The sequence below is a fragment of the Artemia sp. Qi Xiang Cuo genome, chromosome 10 (genome assembly GCF_049724085.1).
Source record: "Artemia sp. Qi Xiang Cuo chromosome 10, ASM4972408v1, whole genome shotgun sequence".
NCBI lineage: Eukaryota > Metazoa > Arthropoda > Branchiopoda > Anostraca > Artemiidae > Artemia > Artemia sp. Qi Xiang Cuo.
The window spans coordinates 27,395,142-27,416,702 of record NC_142803.1 but is presented as its reverse complement, the minus strand read 5'-3'; the positions used below and the strand labels follow the sequence as shown (position 1 = coordinate 27,416,702).

At 34.0% G+C, this 21,561-nt stretch overlaps 1 protein-coding gene across 1 annotated transcript in view; it reads left to right on the top strand.

Moving 5' to 3' along the window:
- Positions 1 to 21,561, top strand: part of LOC148947627 (myosin light chain kinase, smooth muscle-like) — a 335,162-nt gene that overhangs the window by 94,751 nt on the left and 218,850 nt on the right. Inside the window, exons 14-16 of the mRNA XM_089095960.1 lie at positions 3,804 to 3,889; positions 11,388 to 11,520; positions 19,528 to 19,675. Of these exons, the coding sequence (XP_088952086.1) occupies positions 3,804 to 3,889; positions 11,388 to 11,520; positions 19,528 to 19,675 (367 nt within the window). The remainder of the gene's footprint in view (positions 1 to 3,803; positions 3,890 to 11,387; positions 11,521 to 19,527; positions 19,676 to 21,561) is intronic.

Sequence of the window (21,561 nt, the reverse complement as noted above, 5' to 3'; positions counted from 1 at the left end):
TTTGACTCGGTCAAAAATTTCGGGGGGGGGGGGGTTCAAACCGGGTAACCCCCCCCCCTGCATACTGCCTTGGATGCCAATATAGTACCTACATTTAAAATTTGCTTAATTACATAAACTATTCTATTGGTTCTAAATTATTCCTGGAATAATTTTTTTTTCTATTTAGAAATAGATTTCGAGAAATAATTTAGAAATAAATTTCTAAATTATTCCTTCTTTCACTAATTTCAAAGCTAGCTGATGTCAACTTCATCTGACTTCTCAGTAAACCAGACGACATACTAACCATGGACTTGGAACATGCCTACAGTCCAACACTCATCATCCCACCTTTCCTGCTTGCCAGGATAACTTGTAAAGTAGATGCAATGCTAGACTAAATAGAAAAAAAGTGTCTGTAACCTCCTATTTCAAGAAAATTACATTTCCACAAAGGAAGTATAACATAATTCTTATATACAGCGCTCGGTACTTTCCCATTATGTGGTCACCTATAAAAAGTCAAGTCTGATTAATGCTAATGAAATAAAACAAAATAGGATGAATATACAACAGTTTATAATAAAATTTGGGCTATATATTTGCACATTATGGGGGGGGGGTAAAGTATTGTATATATTAAATACGTAACCTAACATAACCTTTGTACCTTTTTCTCCCCCTAAACCCCCAAAAAACAACAGTTTAAATATTGTAAATTCAATGAGAAACCACGCTCTTCGATCAATTTAGTCTCCATCACTGCATTCATTCGACTGTCTATAGCCGAGGTGTCCATATAATGTGAAAGTACCGAGCGCTCATATATCATTTTGGTTTAATTGCTTAATGTTTTTTTATCCCAATGTCTAAATTTTCTTGTATCTCAATTCCATCTTCAAGTAGCCCTAGCTACTTGTTGATTTTTTTTTATCATTTCTAAATATGTGTATATTAGCTTCCCGCTATTCAAGCGAATAAGTATCTTCTAATCCATTCTAAAAATCGGAAGCCTATGAAATAATTCATTAGTTATATATTGCAAAACTCGTTTATTACCAGGGACCAAATTTATAAACAAGACCATTCAAAACATATTTTTTTCTGCTAAGACAGTGAATAGTACATTACAATCACAGTTTATAGAATTATCCAGTAAGTTTATCGCAGATCATTTCTGGTCTTCATTCTCGGTGCGAACAAAAAGCTCCTCCCACTTATTTCTGCATTAGCGGGTTAGTCTGTTTCCGTCAATCAATGAGAAATTGTTACAAAGTGCATTATTCGTAATAGCGGGTTTCCACTTATTTCCGATTATCTCTATTATAACTGTAAGTTTCGCGTCCAAGAGGGTTACAACGTGCATTATTCGTAATAGCGGGTTTCCACTTATTTCTGATTATTTCTATTATAACTCTAAGTTTCGTGTCCAAGAGAAATCTGACTTGTCTACCCGTGAAAACATCTAATGCCGCTTATGTTTATATCTGCAAAAACATTGTCTGGAGCACTTGGACCTTGGTCTGGGTTTTTATAATGGGTGAGATAGGGAATGGTCATACTGCTAATTCTATAAACTGTAATTACAATACTGGAAGATGATGATGTAACTCCTGTGTGAAGTTTTCATTTAAGATTTTCATTTTATTACTTAAGATTTCTTTATCCCAATGTCTAAATTTTCTTCTATCTCAATTTCATCTTCAAGCAACCCTTGCTGCTCAACATATAACCAATAGCTGTTTTCAACAAAAAAATATATTTTAAAATAGCTCATAATTAAATTATATACCATATAAGGGAAAAAAAGACAAACAAGAGAATTAATAACATTAATTCAGGTCTTCTTTGAATTATCTTTTAATTTATGATGAAATGGCATCATGGTCTCTATAATCAGTTACTAGGGGTGAATACAGGATTAATGTTTGGGTGGGCACTACCCAAATATGGGCTCCTTCGTTGGCATCTTTAGTCCCTCCACCAACTGTAATTGGGACAGATTTCGACCACATGGGAGATTTAAGTGCCCCTGAAACCACCCCTGCCAGTTACTAAGAGCTATATAGCATCATGTCATGGGACAAAAAAAAATCTTAAACAATGGCAATATTGCTAATACTAGCGGGCTACTTGCCCTTTGTTGACCTATTAGGCACAGCATATGGATGTCTGTTTGACTTTTAGGGGGTTGCATCCTTGTAAAAATAACTTGTTGTATAAAGAGCTTGTGATGTGATCAAGAACCATTTATGAAGCTATACTACTGCAAATCCTATTAGTAAATCACCGTTGTTGGTAGCTTCCTGGGTTCAGTTGCCTTGCGTAAACTAGGAATAAAATATTAGCTGTCTTGAAGTAGGTGTACTGAGAGCCCCATGAATCCTAAGTTATGTTACTCTGCAAATCTGATAAAATAAGTTCAACTTCTCAAATGTCTTAATTGTATGCATTGGTTGACTTCAAGATATCTTGATTAAACAAAACTAAATGCAAATGCACCAGTTGCAAAAAAGAGCAATAGGGCTGTCATTACACTAACATTAGGGTAGCTGTCAGTTTTAGTACAATTGATATTTTGATAAGCAGGTAGGTGTGCATTTTTTCTTACTTAAATATATAATAGAAAGATACTGATACGAGTAATATTTGAGTGGTGTGATACCAGCCATTACAAAACGTCAAAGATATGATCAGCGACGTTTTAATAGTGTAGAATTGATTTTCAATTATAGATGATGTGTTTTTTTTTCAGCTTTAGTATTTGAATTAATTAACAGTTTTCATTTACAAAAAAAGGATCATTTTCATTCATATAATATTCTATCGCCCAAGCGTGCACTCATAATTTGTTTCAGGGGGGAGGGCAGCTCCGATTAACTTCTTGCCACCATTAATCTTGAGGTTTTAAGGGGCGTCAATTGTGGAGAGGATATTTGCCCCCTTTATTTTGAAAAACACTAATTTTCGGTATTCTAATTGAACATATTAAAAAAAACTGCCAAATTGTCCCCCTGGATTTTCAAAAATAAATTATATACCGTAGCGAAACTATTTAGAATTGATTGGCCGGTCTTGCCTTAACTTGTACAGCTTGGATAAGATGTCAGAATAAATGATAGAAAACTAAAAGCTGACACCTGGAAATCTTAGAAAAACCCTTTTAACTTCTGGCGTTTTGTACCTGAGATAGAAATATTCAATTTAAATGAAACCTACATCATCAGAAAGTGTGAATTTTACTTTTTTTTGATTAACTGGAGTAAACTATTATTTTGAAAGTTCAGGAAAGAGCAGTCACTAGAAATATTCCATCATTTCTGCTTGAAAAACACTAGAAATCATGTCAAATGAATGATCACTTGAGTAATTTCGCCACTTTGAGAGTTCCCTGTGGTGTCACCCGCTTTGATTGACAAGCTCGTCTAAAAACGGGACGTAAAATTTTACTGTCTTTTCAGTCAAATTTCAAAGTTAAACAACAAATTCTTGACAGCTCTCGGCGATAGCTATTCTTCCGAGAGTATTTGTTAATTGGTCATTTGTCGTTGAGATGGTCAGATGACGCTAAAGCTCACCAAATTATTTTAAGGAACCGTATCCTCTTAACATTTCGGTCGAAACAAAATTATACAGAAAAAAGAAGTGCTTACTACTTTGAAATTAAACATTTTCTGTGGTAGACTTAGGATTTAGTACTAGAAAGGTTGATGAGTAGTATTTTCAAATTTCGCAATGCCTGTCTCTAAATGAACTTTATTAAGGATAATAGGGAATAGTTAGCAAATTATTCTTTAATAAATTTGCGTTTTTCTGTCTAGATGGGTCAAGCTGAATCTTCGTGCAAGGTATCAATCCGAGGAACAACAAACGAGACTGGGTCAGGCTGCTCTGCGGCTTTGAAAGTGTGAGTATGTTTTTTTTTAATTATACTAGTTGTATATGTCTAGGATACAACTGTTGGAGCCGTCCAAGCCGAGTGGTTGGCGCACTCGATTTGGAATCCTTTGTCCGAAGAGCGGGGGTTCGATTCCTGGTGTAACCGTATTTGGTTTGGGACGGGGGTCAGTTGTGTAGCTATTATCTCAGTCAGAGTCGACCCAGGTCTAAATGGGTACATGGAGAAATCTGAGGAATTAAGCAGGGAGCATGGGCGAAAACATAGGATGGCTGCCCCCTCCCCCTTCCCCTCCATTGTTGTTCCTAACTGAATGGACTTGAAACGGAGATCAGCACTCCGGTTTGGACTTTAAAGGTCTAGTGCCGTATCCTTTTCTTTCGTACTTTCCTATCTGTCTTATGTATAATTACGTGAGAAAAATAACATTATTGCAAAAAAAGTAACAAGTGACATTAAATCTTAAAATGAGCAAAATTTATTGAATATAGATAAGATTCTTATATTACTTAATATACATGCTCTATTGCTTGAGAGTATACTTTATATGTTGAAAGTATTCGTAATTATCTACAATATAAAGAAATTTTTGCGTAACGATTGGTGGCTCTAGGAGGGCGTCAGTCCCCCTTATATATTTAATAACTTTTATTTATTTTAATTTTGACGTTAGTTTACTTTCATTTGAAAAAAAATGATTTTTATTCGATTTCCACCCATTTCTTACGATATTTACAGATCCGGCGTTATTCTTTCCATAAGGAGGCTACTGCCTCCAATCCTTATGTTAGATTGCAGTTCTTGCGTAAAAATAATAGCCAATAAATCATCCCTTAAAGATGTTTATCTCCAAAAAACGTTAATTGGGAAGAAGGGGGCTAAATTGTAAAAATGGCCTTTCATATAATAATCTTTATAATCTATTATAAGAGAGGGGGAGAGGGCTTATTGGACAAATATTATTCATGGGTGGTATGGAGGGTCTTCGGTGGACCGACATTTTAGCAGTATTTGATTTTAAAATTTAATTTTTCAAGGAGCCTCGAGAGGCTCCTTGACTAGATAAGCATTTCACTGGAGAAATCCCCTGCACTAGCCAATGATAGCACATGGAGGCAAATTATGACACTTTCTACGCAATCCAGTCGGCGTGATAATTAATTATTTAATTAATTTTTACTATACTATATTTGTGCTCAATCTCCAGTTTTCATTTTATTATTTTGACTTCTGATCTTGATCGTTTTGGTTGGTCAGGTCTACCCTCAAACTTGTATTTTTTCTTTTGTGTTGCAAGAGTTCCTCTACTTCCATTATACAAAAGCATGAAGTGTGTTGCAATATTGATCATAACTATGTTCTTCTTTTTACACTTTAAAACTCTTTATCAGGATAGATTTTGACAAGGTCTCATATGCCATTGTGTCAGCTTTTTTTAGTATTTTTTTAATTATCTTTTTGTGAATATAGCGGGTTGATTCGTATAGAATTAACATTTAATGTATTGTTATTTTACCAGCTATGAATAATTGGATATAGTTTAGCATACGTTACACAACCCGATAGTTTGAAAATTGGGCTAGACTCGTAATGTTGCTTCTCAGACAACTGGGTAAAGAAAGACTTTCGGTCGTTGACCCCTCTCCCCTCAGCAAAATCTCAGGATTATCACGGCTTCTTAAACCAACACCTCCATTCGTTTTATTTTTTTTTATTCAATTCACATATTTTTGTGCTCGCCTTCCAATCCAAGACTGCACAACTTGGTTCGGATGGTTGGCAGGAATAGAAAATAAATTTTGCTTGGGAAAGGTTAACTTTTTCTGCACATTACTTAAGCTAAAATGGTTTCAAAAGTTGAAACTAAATATATTTTGAAATAGAACAGTGACATTGTTGAGTATTTATTTTGTGAAAAAGCCGAATAAACATAATTAGCAAAGGCTGAGACTCTCTTTAGTATTAGGTAATATATTTAAAGGTGCTTTTAGACTAGGTGCTTTCTCAATTATGCCGTCCAATCGTAGTCAATACAATTAGATTGGCTCAGTATAAAAATATTGATATCCCATATATATCGTAAAAATCTGGAAGAGGGCTCATTTGATCGCAAGCCTAACGTTCTAGTGCCAAATTTAAGGGCTGAAAGTGATCAAAAGGAAGCGAACCGTCCTTTAAATACTGCTTCTCTCTTCAGGTACCCCTTAGCCACCGTGGATTTAGATCAAAAATGGAAAAAAGCCATTTTAACCAAAAGAGCTGCAAGACACAAAAGATTTGCCTTCAGGGGAAACAAGATCTATGTAGCCCCAGGTACAAAGACCCCAAAATATGCAGATAGACTTTAAAACAGGCGTCACAGAAAAAATTTAATAGAATAGTAATCATGTTACACCCTGTTGAAATCAGAGTCATACAAAATTTTCAATTGAGGGCCCGAAGTAGAAACCACAGGCTGTGACTTGAGAGTCACCCCTCAAATCCCTGATAAGTATGTTGTCATTTTTCTTCATTGAAATAGAAAAAGATTTTGAGGTATTTCTCATTATAACATTAAAAAAAGAACCCCTTACACTTTCGTGAATTTTGTTTTGCTGTGAGTTTATGTTTCGCTGTTTGTTGAGTCAAATGAATGTTGAGTCAAGGGTTGGGTTAAACAGGGGCTGGGGTTCATGAGGGTTGAGTTAAATGAAGGCTAAATAGCACTCGGGTTGAGTTGTGTGGGGGTTGAGTTAAACGGGAGTCGAATTTTATGAGGTTTGACTTAAATGGGGGAATGAGTTTCTCAAGGGTTAGCTTAAATGGAGCCGACTTAAAAGAGGGTTAAATTAAACGGGGGTTGATTTGAATGAGGGTTGAGTTGCATGGGGGTTTAATTGAACGGGGTTGAGTCGCACCAGAATTGAGTTGACTGAGATTTGAGTTGTATTGGAATTGAGTTCAATGTGATTGAGTTCAACCGGGTTGAGTTGCACAGCGGTAGAGTTAAATGGGGTTTCAATTAAATAGGCTCAGTTGCACGGGATTCAGTTAAACCAAAGTTTAGTTCCATGGGAACCCTAAATAAAATACAGTTAGATGGATTAGACCAAAGAACCGAGCGTTAAGGCAAATAATACCTCTTGAATTATCGCAGCTACCATATGTTCCGCCTCAACAAAATAAACATAATTTCTATTAGAATGCTGAACATTTTAGAACTACAAAAATTTGTGGAAGCGCTAGGAGAGTATGGTAAAACTGGTATAAAGTCTAGCGAATTGGATTATTTTTATTATTAAGGTGGCGGGACCCACTATCCCTGGATTGAGGCTAAGAACTTCAAAGCCCGTTGCCTCCACACTCTAAAACTATTCTCCATTTGTGTTTGGGTGGGGGGGAGGCAATCATGGATTTGGCCTCCTCACGCTCACCGTATTTCTTGTAACTGTCGGACTTTCCCTTCCTTCACTATGTCCTCCAGTTTGGCAGTAACACCATGAAATATTTCAAGCCAGTGTCTAATCCTAGTAGGAAAATCTTCTATCAGATGTCATCTTATTTCCACAGTAGCCATCTCACACTTTAGCATAATGTGGATTCAGCCCTTAGCGAATTTAATATAATTGATGATGACATAAAGATGAACAAACACCTTTAGATTTAGAGTCCAAAACTAATAAGGTATGTTTTGCCCGCTATTTTGTACTCAAATTACCATTTAACGCTCTTTATAAAAAGCGAAAAGACTTTTCTCAAAATCATCTAATGAAAACGTTGCAGTGCGCGAAAATTAATGCCATCTATCTGGATGGAGTTTTTGCATGATGTTGGATCTTTTTAGATATTTATAACTGTTGTCTTTTTTTCTTTCAGCTTGTCCTTTGAAAAGTTTAAGAGGTAGCTGTGTAAACGTTATTAAATTTTCTTATGTTTTTTTCTGATATTTTCTTGGCAAGCATCCATCGCTCATTAAGAGAGAATAGGAAGCTAATTCGTACTTCTTTGTGAATGTTGTTAATGAAAGGATTTTTTACATATCTTTATGTAGCGTGTATCGTTTGTGTACTTTTAAATCAATTCTTATTGCCAAATAAGTATACTAAGACCAAAATTAAATTTTTTGCTAAAGAAATAAAATGTATAAGTCTAATAGATCTTTTTTTATGCCGAATTTAAAATAAAATCTGACAGTTTTTATTCTGTTAAATGTTCGTATTTTGGATTCAAAAAAAGAAAAGAAAATCGTTTTAATTGTCCAGGATTTACGTAACGCAGCTTTTTATGTCGATTTCCAAAACTTAATGGTACCTTTTCTATAATTACTTAAAAAAATATTTTCTTATGGAAGTAAAGAGCAAAGGTGAAACTTAAACGAACAAAAATTATTGCTTCATAGTCTATGCAACATGTATCTGCAATATTGAATCACATAAACTGACTCGTGATATTTCTCTACATCTATAGAATTCCGAAAAACTATTGCTTTACTGAAAACTGATCTTACTTGAGGTTTTTAGAGAATAAAAATTGTACACTAAAATGTACAGTTTCATTTTCACTCTTTACTTCCATTAGATTTTTTTTAATTGATACTATGAATATTGAACGAAATAATAGTTATATCTCCTTAATGGGCTACAAACGGTAATTGGTTCTCACTAGGTAGTTGAAAAACCGCATTTTTAGACTTTTGGTTACTATGGGCCGAGGTTTGCTCTTTACTAGATTGTGACTATCGCTACAAGTATGATCAACAATTTGTGCGATGAATTTTCTCATGTAGTTTGTTGAAATTTATGGGCGTTTCCAATGGCAAAACTTAATGTGCGACTATAGAATGAGCGATAATGAGCTCATAATGAGCTACATTTTAGCTCATAATGAGCTACATTTTTTTTTGAAAAAGAAATCAATGATTTATGGGCAGTCATTAAGACATAAAATTTTCTATTTCATAAAAGTTTACCAAGATGATGGGTTATATCCAAGATTATTACCTTAAACCGCATCTCTAGCGACTAAGGTTGAAGAACCTGTAGATGTTGCCAGGTACGCTGAATCGATAATGTTCATGTCACTCTTCGTGAGTGGATCATAACTTACATATATAGAGGACGGTTAACACAGTTCATAACAACGGTTAACATAGCAACAGGACAGTTAACACAGTTTCATCTCACAGTTCATGGGTGGATCATGACTATTTACATATATACAGGACGGTTAACAGAGTTCATATATTATACAGTTCATATATTATATCTGTGTGCATAGATTATATAATATAGGTAGCGGACTTGCCAAACTGAGTCGAGGCTTAGGCTATACTATTTTTGCGTCCGGAAGCTTTGCGTTCTTGTTCTATCGTGAATAACATTTAGGATTTTTCATTCAGACTAGGATAATTGATTGGCCTATCTGACGAATTTAGCTAACCAAAAATCCAGTGAAAGTGTGGGAAATCGTGCTGGGTTTTTGGAAGAAAAGAAATTATTTGATAAACTTGTGATTTATTATTTTTCTATTAGAATAATACAGGATAGTTTTTGAAAATCCTCAATAACATCGGTCCCCAAATTTTAATTGACTCTTTTAATAAGAAATCTAAAGAAGTAAAGAATCATTTCAAAAAAGAATCAAATACAACAATTTGGCAAAGAGAATAACAGTTTTTTTATTTCTCACTCATCCACAGTCCGTGTAATGCCTTCTTCTGAACATTTAAAAATATAATTTTTACATTCTTAAGTACAGAATGTACTTGTATGATATACACCCTACCTAATGTTCTTCTAATATGTTTCTCTGGCGCTCAATCCTATTGAAATATACCAAAGTAAGATAAAAATAAAATACTCTAGAAACAAATTTGGGCTATATATTTGCACATTAGGGAGTGGGGTAAAGTATAGAGGGTCTGCATGCCTAATGTGTTAGGCACAATTATTCTGCATATCATGTAGTAACAATTGTTTTCTAATTTCACGCTGTCTAAATACTTTATACCCCCCCCCCCTAATGTGCAAATATATAGCCCAAATTATATATTTTCCATTCTATCGGAAAATTATTTATTTTCCATTTCCATTCTCTATTCTATCACTTCTCTTTGTCTTGTCTCACGCTAAGCTGAAAGAAACCAGCGAAAAAAACCGGTTTCTTTAATGCGTCAATGAATGAACAACTTTAGCGGTAGGGCATTTATCATACAAGTACCGTACAGAAAACCTGCGTTCATGTTGTTTCAGAGTAGCCTTCAGTCCATCTACTTGCGAGCCAATCCCCCCTACCATCTTATGCCTGTATATAGCCCTTGCATATAGAAAAAAGTTCTGCAATTTTGTTTGTTTCGGGTGCTTTGTAACTGTTTCTCAATAACCATTGGTAAATAATTACAAATAATACCAAAATTAGCATAAAGAAAGAGCTGGGACACAGTCAAGTTGGTAAATTTACAATTTATTAATTGCTTCTCTAGTTTAAAAAAGAGTACACCACTTACGCGTTTAACGTTAATTCCAAATATTCAAATCGATATGTTTACTATTATTTGCAGAAGAAGCAGGACATTTTGCACATTAGCTTTAGGACAACAACGTTGGATATATCGCTGTATTTTCTATTGGATTTTTGCTTACACAATCTTTTGGACACGATCTAATACGCTCTATATACAACACAGGCAACCAAGACAACCAAGACAACTCCAAAAAAATTCGTTTCAGTTTACTTAATACCATTTACTCACTTTTTCAGTAAGGTGTTTGGTTATTACTGACAATTAAATTTGAAAAGTAAAGCTTAGGCATAAAATAACAAGGAGCGATTTTAAACAGTGAAGGCAAACTTAACATAAACAGAAATCACCCCAAATAAATATGGTTTTATCCAGGGCCGTATCCAGGGGGGGGGGGGTTACCCGGTTTGAACCCCCCCCCCCCCGAAATTTTTTGACCGACTCGAAAATAAGTCAAAAATTAGTAAAACCTAGGTAAAAATCAGTAAAATTAGTCGAAAACTGAGTCAAAAATTAGTAAACCCCCTCCCCCCCCAAAAAGTCAAAAATTAGTAAAACCCCCCCTGAACAAAAATCCTGGATACGGGCCTGGTTTTATCATACCCTAAAACCTCGAAAAAAATAACTAGAGTGGAATTTCTACTTAATTGAAACCAGCCCTTACACGATCATAAACAATGCCTAAAAAGACACAATTTTGAAAAATAATACACAGTTGGAAAATAATAGACAAATGGAAAAAGAAATAATAAATGACAATAGAAATAATAATAATGGAATGTCAATAGAAGTAACAAAAGTGCGAGAATGAGAGTAGACATAGTAGAGAAATAATAGAATAATAGAATGAAATAAAAATAAAATAACATAGTTAGAAAATTTACAATGTAGGCTGGATAAAGATTAATAATTTAAAACGCTGTGAAGGCTCATCGAATGGGAGCTTGATTGAATGTTTGAACTTTCTTTCCGGTTGATAACAATCCAAATGAGCCATTTTCCTTACAGGGAGGCTTTGATCCCCAAATTTCTTAAGAAGCCCCGATCTACAGAAGTATTTGAAGGTGAAACCCTAATTATTTTTTGTGAAGTGGCTGGAGACCCTAAACCAGAAGTCATGTGGCTCAGAGACTTTTTAAAGGTATTTAGTTTTGAACATTTTGTTGTTTCTATTTTATGTTGTTGTTTTTTTTATTTGGGACTCTAGGACAAAAGCACCAGTAAGTACTTTACATTCGGCTTCATAATTTACTTTTACGTTAATCAGACAATCTTTAGCGCGACAACTCCCGTAACTCTTTTCAACGACATTTTTATCAAACACGTGTCGTTTTATGTCGAAATATTTAAAAACAAAAGTTGCTTGAATCCCAATTTTAAACTATTTCTATTAGCATTTTAGTAAGTGAAATTAATAAGTTTACATTCAAATGAAAGTAGAGAGCGATGTCTGAGATTGAAAGGAACATAAACTATTCAATCAAAAAAGTGACTGTGCTCCCTTTAAGCCAATGCTCTTTACGCTAAAGTTCAACTTTTGTTTTATCGGGAGTATGATTAGTGTATAAGGTATTTTTGAACTTCAGAATAAAGAGCAGGGATCTAAGGGATGACAGGCTCCTCATATGTTGGGTATTTTCTGCTCGTTTTTATCTGAACTGAAGGAAATTTCCTCAAGGAATTGTCCTTTTACCCGAAGGAGAAACTAATTTACTTATTGTTTGTTATTAATTTGATATCTTATTTACAATTATCCTGAATATGGGGGTATCATTCCCCACCCCTGCTCTTTATGTATGTGTTTAATTTTTCCTTAACAATTTTTCTGAAAATGATGATTAGAAAGTGTATCTTCTAAAGACATTGGGGAGGGTACCAAAACCATATTTCAGGTTATTGTATTTTGCAAATACCAAGGATTAGACGATTATTTAGTCTTGGAGACTAAATAAAAGATTAGAGCCTTGGGGATGCCCCTCACCTTATCCATCTTCGAGCCGTTAAGTGTACGAATGTAGTCTTCTATTTTGCAGTCAAACAACTTCTCTGCAGCAAGAGGGGAGCTGTGGCAGTCCGTGTTTAGGTATTTCATATTGAATGAATTATATATATACGCGGCTTTGCCGCCAGACCTTGGCACTCAGCATGCGGCAGGCTTCTATATATGGATTCTCATTGTCACTTATCTTCTAACTGCAAACAATCAAACCCTTTTCTTGGTTAATTTAAAAAACAAAGTTTTTCCGAGGAGAAGTTGAAACTTAAAACGGACAAATAATTATTACTTTCGTCCGTTTTTTTTTACGTCAAAGATTATGGCGTTGTGGTTCTCACGGAATAATTTTTTTTCTTCTTTACTTTCATTTTTGACCCGTTCTGATTTTTGCTGTCGCTTCTCTTTTTTGCTGCCGCTTAACTTCGAACCGTATGTTTCTTTGTTCTTCACTTTTGTTTTTGACTCGTTGTAATTGTTGTTGACAGAAGTATTCTGACTCTATATTTTTGTCCTTCATTTTCGTTTATCATTATTTTAGACATTTTTAAATACCCTTTACCTTAGCTTCTCCACAACTATTGCTCGCTTATAATAATATATACATATATATATATATATATATATATATATATATATATATATATATATATATATATATATATATATATATATATATATATATATATATATATATATATATATATATATATATATATATATATATATATATATATATATATATATATATATATATATATATATATATATATATAAATATATATATATATAGATATATATATATATATATATATATATATATATATATATATATATATATATATATATATATATATATATATATATATATATATATATATATATATATATATATATATATATATATATATATATATATATATATATATATATATATATATATATATATATATATATATATATATATATATATATATATATATATATATATATATATATATATATATATATATATATATATATATATATATATATATATATATATATATATATATATATATATATATATATATATATATATATATATATATATATATAAATCGTCCAGATTTCCTTGTACTATTTGATTTGCTACTATATAATACTGTATAACCTTTGGTATTACTTCATAAACTACTTTAATTATCGACCATTTTGTATGGAGTTTACAAATACATGATTAGGGACAAATGTGGTAACAGTAGAGCCTCTGAAACCGGGATGACTTTAAATAGTTTTTTTTCTTCGACAGGTTTTCAACGGTAGTAGGTCTAAAACCACTGTCTTGCCGAAATTGCCAAAATTCCAAATTAAATATTATCTCACGCTAAAATCAACACAAAATTTCAAAAGCTGTTTTACGACTTTTTTCAAATCCCATATTTTACAATCAATCCAAACCTCCCAACCAAAACAAGCTTGGCAAGTTCAATGGACTGGTTAGGTATGTTTCTTTCTATCTTCTATAGTTCTTGAGATATTTTTTAAATATGCTATATCCTGTTTTCTCATATGTCGAATGTGCTTTTGATGTATCTTAAGTGCATAAAAAATCTTCTTTGGAGCTGAACCCATAGTTCGGGATGACTTGTGCAGTACAAGAGAACCCCTGTATGACTAAAACGTGGTAATTTTAAATTAAACGATTTTATTCAAAAAAGAAAATCGATCGCCAAGTTTGGGCCTTAATCCTTATAGCAAACTCTATCTCTTTGGATCTCTTTTGGTCAGCATATGTATAAAAGGTAATGACTTCCACTTGAAAACTGAAACATTGCAGTTAAAGGTTCTTTTTTTATGTTTCACAAACCTCTTCTATTACTGTACTCCTCATATACCAGACCCTTTATCGAGTATGATCAGCCTCTTTTTGCTGTAATATTGCACATTCTTGTAGGCGCTGGCGCTTGCCAATTAAGGCGTAGGCAGCATATTGTCTAGAGGAGGGCAGTCGATAGTGTGATTGAGGGCCTTTTATCAACTGCTTTTCCAACCATCTGCCTTTTCAGTCATATCTAATGTAAATTTGAAGGTCGAGGGGGAGGGACAGATGCCCCCCCCCTGCCGCCCCCTCCCTACGCCCATGGCTGTACTTTTGCCAATTAAAGGTGCTGGCTTTGGTGTTAAACATTGTTACTCTGTTTTTGCCGAAATAGACACTCAGCCGTGGTGTGGATCTCATTTGTTATTTGAAAGAGGATATCAAGTTTCTATTCGGATTGTTTTTCTCCCTATATTTCACGACCTCACGGTCACTCCAATGCACCTTGCCACCTCTCTAATGCTTTTAACTTTTGATAGAGGCTTTCATATTTATGAATTTTACATAGTATTATATACCCAAAATAAACTATTTTGCTCGTTCAAATCCTCGAGCAGCATTCGTGCCAAAACACTGTAAGAACTTATTCTCGCTCACCTTTTGTAATTGTGAAAATGTTAGAAGGGCCCTTCGATTTTGACAGGACGGATATACACTAAATAAATGGGCTAGGTAATGGCACATAATGCCTTTATGCGTTGACAACAAAATTAATTTTTTTCGTCAACCGACTACGAAAGTATGTAGTGCCTTCAGTCAGTGTCGGTAAAAGTGAATCCAATGGAATCGTTAGTTATTATAGAGATAGTACATAAGTTAGTTATTATATACTATCTTTATAACTGAGCAATAATTGTGTATATATATATATATGTATGAATGTATGTATGTTCTCGGAAACGGCTCCATACTTTTTCGGGAAAATTGGTATCTTGGGATGTTTTTGCATAAAAAAAGATCTAGATAGGTCAGAAATCTTGAAAATTCGTTAAGAGCCTTAATTTGGTTATTTGTAAATGATGTCATGTACTATGTTAGTACATCATATAAGCATTTCTTATGACATCATATATGGCATCATATAAGCATTTTCTTATATGATTTCATGCATAACATAAATAAGATTGTTGAGTTTCCAACGCAACAGTTCTTTATATAATATAATGTCTGTTGGAAGGCCCAAAAAACGAAAATTTGGTGTTGCAGTTACTATAAATGATGATTCTGTGGAACCAACACCTGAACTATCAAACTTGAAAAGATGTGAAATTCGACAACCTGGACCATCAATTGCGACAACACCAATAAGGACAGCTAAAGCAAAGGACATTGGTAAATTGTCTGAAGTAATCAAAATCCAAAAACGAGTCAAAAATGGAAATGCAGAGCAAAGACACGGGCGTTTAGAAAATATACGTATACGACAATTAGAGCGTGTTAAAAATAAAAATGAAGAGCAAAGACATAATATATATATATATATATATATATATATATATATATATATATATATATATATATATATATATATATATATATATATATATATATATATATATATATATATATATATATATATATATATATATATATATATATATATATATATATATATATATATATATATATATATATATATATATATATATATATATATATATATATATATATATATATATATCAGTTGCTGCTGTTTATTTAGGTCGCTTTTTGACTCTGAAATCCTTGCACCCCTTGTATTGATATTGCCCCCTCTTAGTAGTCGGTCTTTCAGGCAAATGTTATTATTATTTAATTCTAAGAAACTCATTCATAGCGGTATTTTATTCATAGCGGTATTTAATAATTTAAATTCATTTATAGCGGTATTTAATAATAAGAAAATACAATAGTTATTGCATGTAACAACTGTCTTAAACAATGGTTATAAAACAAAGGTTATATGTCCTTTAAACAGGTGGTAGTAGCTGATTCCAAGAAAAATGTTCTAATCCATGTCTTGTAATCACTTTATATTTTTGGATTTTACTTTGAAAGTGGGACAAAAATGCCAAACAACAAGCAAATTATATTGAAAATATGTGAAATTATAGAAAATGCCACAAAAATCTAGGGATTTTAGAATTCATGAAGCCAAACTCTCTCCCCCCTCCCCCTCTTCATATGAATATTCCTATCAATGTGTATAAATTAACACTATAAAAATATTCCCAACAAGAAAATATGCAGATTTTGCTGCCATATAATAATACTAATAAGAGTAATATTCAGCAGGATGTTCAAATTCAATGTCAATAGCACAATAACGCCAATTTATCAGCATCGAGATTATTTTAGTCTTGATAACTCATCAATCATTTTTTTTTTCAAGACCTTTACCTCCAGTAAGGCACATATTGTGCCAGAAGTATAGTTAGCATGGTAAATACTGAGTACAAAAAGAACTATATAAAAGGCTTGGCATGATTGATTAATGAATATAAAAAAAATAACCTTTTATGGGAGAACCCATAGGCATTGCAATCCCTAAAACATAGTCTAAAAGATCACACTATGTTTGGGCATTGGGATAATATATATATATATACACACACACACACACACACACACACACACACACACACACACACACACACACACACACACACACACACACACACACACACACACACACACACACACACACACACACACACACACACATATATATATATATATATATATATATATAATATATATATATATATATATATATATATATATATATATATATATATATATATATATATATATATATATATATATATATATATATATATATATATATATATATATATATATATATATATATATATATATATATATATATATATATATATATATATATATATATATATATATATATATATATAAAAAAAAAAAAAAAAAAAAAAAAAAAAAAAAAAAAAAAAAAAAAAAAAAAAAAAAAAAAAAAAAAAAAAAAAAAAAAAACAAAACAAACACAAAAACAAAACAAAACAAAAAAAAAAAAAAAAAAAAAAAAAAAAAAAAAAAAAAAAAAAAAAAAAAAAAAAAACAAAAAAACAAAAACAAACCAAAAAAAAAAAAAAAAAAAAAAAAAAAAAAAAAAAAAACAAAAACAAAAAAAAAAAAAAAATAAAAAAATTAAAAAACAAAAAAAAAAAAAAAAAAAAAAAAAAAAAAAAACGCTAAAACACACAAACAAACACACACACAAAAACACACACACACACACACACACACACACACACACACACACACACACACACACACACACACACACACACACACACACACACACACACACACACACACACACACACACACACACACACACACACACATAATATATACATATACTACTACTACTACTATTCCTAACAACTCACCGCAGCACCAAGCCGCCTGGGGCCGGAACAGCTACGCACGCTCCTCTTCCATCCCAATCTATTCAAAACCTCCCTTTTTACACCCGCCCTTGAAGTTCCCATTTCCTATAAATCTTTCTTTATGACGTCCTCCCACCCCAGACGAGAACGACCGGCTTTCCGTTTAACCCAAGACGAAGGGGCTGAAAAGAAAAATCTTCGGCAATCTGTCATCCTTCATCCTTACAACGTGTCCTAGCCACCTCAACCTTTCTTTCATTATAGCCCTAGAGAGCGGTATTAAACCACATTTTTCGTAAAGCCTATTGTTTGAAATACGGTCAGTCAGCCGGGTACCCAGAACAATCCTTAAGCAACTTCTCTGGAAAATATCTGGCAAATCTTCGTCCGCTTTTGGAGCGCCCTGCTTCAGAACCATGTTTGGCTACTGTCATCATCGTAGCTTCTAATATTCTAATCTTGGTTCGCAGACTTATCTTTCTATTCTTCCAAACTTTTTTCAACTGTGAAAAAACACCCTGGTCCTTGGCTATTCTACTTTTAACGTCTTCACTGCTCCCACCATCTTTATTAATAATACTATCAAGGTAAGTGAATCTGACACGAATCACAAATGCAGATTAAAGTTTCCGGGGAAGGTGCTTCCCCTCTCTGAAATGGGACCCAAAAAATAATAATGTTTTCCTTTTGATTTTTTTTTCAAAAGGGGACTGTAACGCAGAAGGAAAAATAGAAAAAATGGGTCCAACAAAGGAGAAAAAATAGAAATCCAACAAATAGAAAATCCAACAAATAGAAAAAATGGGTCGCCCAAATGGGTCCAACAAAGTGGCAAAAAAATCTCTCCTCGACCGCTTCTCATGAAATAATGATCATAGAAGCTCGGAAGGGGGATCATTCGATTAAAAAATGAATGTGATAATCCCCTTTTTAAGGGCCGAGAATGAGTTGGGGGCACTCAGCCTCCATTCCATATCCCTGTCTGCCCCCCCCCCCCCTGTAAGTCCAAAAATATTGGATCCAAACTTTTAGATAGTCGTTTTTGTTCATAAACACTAAGTTCTAATGGGTATGCCTCCGGGGTCAACTAAATCACACAACCCCAGGGGCAACCCTAAATGATCTAAATTAGCCATTATTCAAAGATATTTTTGACCTTTTAACGGCTGTTTGGTAGGCCTATATTCCCAGATATTCCAAAGGGTATAATCACGAAACGACACGGTTACCTGAGTAAATCAATAGATCCTACACTACACGCTCTCGAGTTTCAGATTATCTGCAATGTCTCGGTAATGGATTGTTACGCAGCTTTCAGGCAGTGCCGGGAGAGGGGTCGAACAGATCTCAATTTTGACACGGGGAAAAGGACAGGAAAGTCAAAAGACACTATAGTACAGTAAATCTAAACTATTTTTAGGGGCTACCTCAAACAAATTGCAATAGCTTTGATTTTGGTATCATTTGAACCGGAAAAAAGTTTTTTACAACATGTAAAAAATCGGACAAGATCGTTCGGGGCGAAATTGACATTTTTGTCGTCTTTTCTTCTAAAATAATGCCATAAAAAAAAATTAACTTTCACTTTTATAAAGTCAGTGGTAGGAAAATCTGGTACATACACCACGAACATGGATTCAGTTCTGTTTGCCCCCCCCACACACACACACACATGCGAGATAAAGCGCGCATTCATATACGTTGGATATTCGGATCCAAAAGTCGGAGAAAATTTACACTTCCTATGGCGAAATGCTAGGAAAAGGTCATGTCCTAGTACCCCGCATATCCCCCCCCCCTCCACGCACAGCCAATCAAACAAATGGTTTTGCACACATCTTAAAATTGTTCGCATCTGCAGTGTTCTTCAACGCTCTCGGTTAGAAATTATTCAGTAAATGCGGTGATGCGCAAGAACAAGCTGACCCATTTTCCCGACATTCGAGTTTGAAAGAATGTGAAGGTGTAAGCAGTACGCTTACTAATCAATTTAGGCTTCTAGTTGACTTTTCAGTTAGATTCAAGATCCAAGGTAAGTTTTGCCGAGCTGAAATTGGAGCATAGCTAAATAGTGAAAGCACGTGATGGGTATGTGTTACTATGAGCCACCAAAAGTATAGGATACATTTTATTGTCAATAAATACTGCCTCTCTACTAGAATGATTAAGATGTACGGAGGCAACCGCAACTTTATAATTATACGTACGGCATGACCAGAATGTCTTGTGAAGCTATTAAAAGGATCTAAAGATGCTGATGTTATTCATACTCTAAAGAAATCAGCTTCTTATGCACATGAAGCACGGTTTTATATAGGGGAGATCGGGATTGAACCGGACATGAGTTGAACCCGAGACTCTCAATTATTCAGACACCCTTTGGTAAAAAATTGTACAAAAATTAGCAAGAGTGGTATCTAGCCTTAACGTCTCAAGGAAGAATTCCTAGTTTGGTTGATTGATCCTCTCAAAAGTTAAACTGCAAAAACTGCTTTAGGTAGGTCATTTTTTTTCTGGCACCTTGAATATTGGTGTTCGGAAACTTGCAAACAATTTCTGACATGCAACCTTACCTTGCAGCAGCTGGTCTCAGCTTCTGCGTCGGCGAGGCTGTACCTACAACAGATGAATAGTCTTGAACATACAAGCTAACACTTTTGCAAACTTTGGAAAAAAAGTTTACACCTTGTGAGAAGACCGGACAGATTCTGGGCCGGTTTATCTACAGATTTGATGTGAGAACAAGAGCCGATGGGAAGTCTGAAAACGGCAACCGGATTGACTATATGTAGAGAAATAAAGACACTTCAGTCGGTAATGGGACGTCCAGCCTGTGCTCACGTTAATCTTCTGATGCAAGAACTGACGGATATTTCGTACCACACAAGTGACCAATACAAAGAGTCTGGTATTTCAAGGCAGCAGAGGGACTGCAAAGACACAAATAGTTATTGACTGTCGAGCAGTCGTCTCCTTTCGATAATGATCCGCTATCGCTTCGAAGCCTTGCTACTGGCATTACTGCTGCAGAATACGTGAACGCCGACAAAGCAGTGGTAGTCGGGAATAAGATTCTTGACGGAATGTTAGGGGAATATTTCAAGGATCATTCATTCAAAGGGAAGGATCAGGAAGTCCTTATGATATTGAAGCAAAACAAATGGGGGAAAAATCCACCGTTTAGACCCTTCATTGCTGTTTCATCGTCTTCTAAGTATATCCAAAAGACTGAATAAAGATGAAGAATATTCAATTAAATATAAACTTTGCTCCTATCCTGCGTCGCTATTTGATGATTCTGGCACGTTCCAAAAGCCAAATAAAGCAGAGCTAGCAAAAGCTATCAAGCGACTTTCAGAAATTGATACTATTGGAGAAAAATATAGTCCGAATTACACCTACGTCTTAGACGGGGGCGCTTTTCTTCAGACGATTCCCTGGGCGAAGAAAGAAAAATATTTGTGGATCTTAGACCGATATTGGAACTATGTTTTGCCAAATTGTCAAGACACCATTATTAGCTTTGATGGCTACGACATCACTGCTTCGACAAAAGATATGACTCATCTTAAGTGAAACCATGTCATTGGACGGGAAGTACTTTTTAGCCTAGAAATGAGACTGACTACCAAAAAAGAGGTTTTCTTTCGTGCAAAAAGAATAAGTCCCATTTCGTCAATGTACTTTCTGATTATTTATGAGGCAAAGGTCATATTGGGACTGAAACCTGAAAGCTGCCTTTTGCTCACGCAATTCTTTGCTGCGACACAACTTCCCATCTATACGGACGTGGCAAAGGATTGTGCTTATACGGCTGAGAAACAACGACCAGTTTAGGGAAAAAGCTTCAGCGTTTTCTCGAATTGATGCTTCGAACGAAGGGATTAAAGCAGCGGGAGAGGCTGCAATTTCTGTATT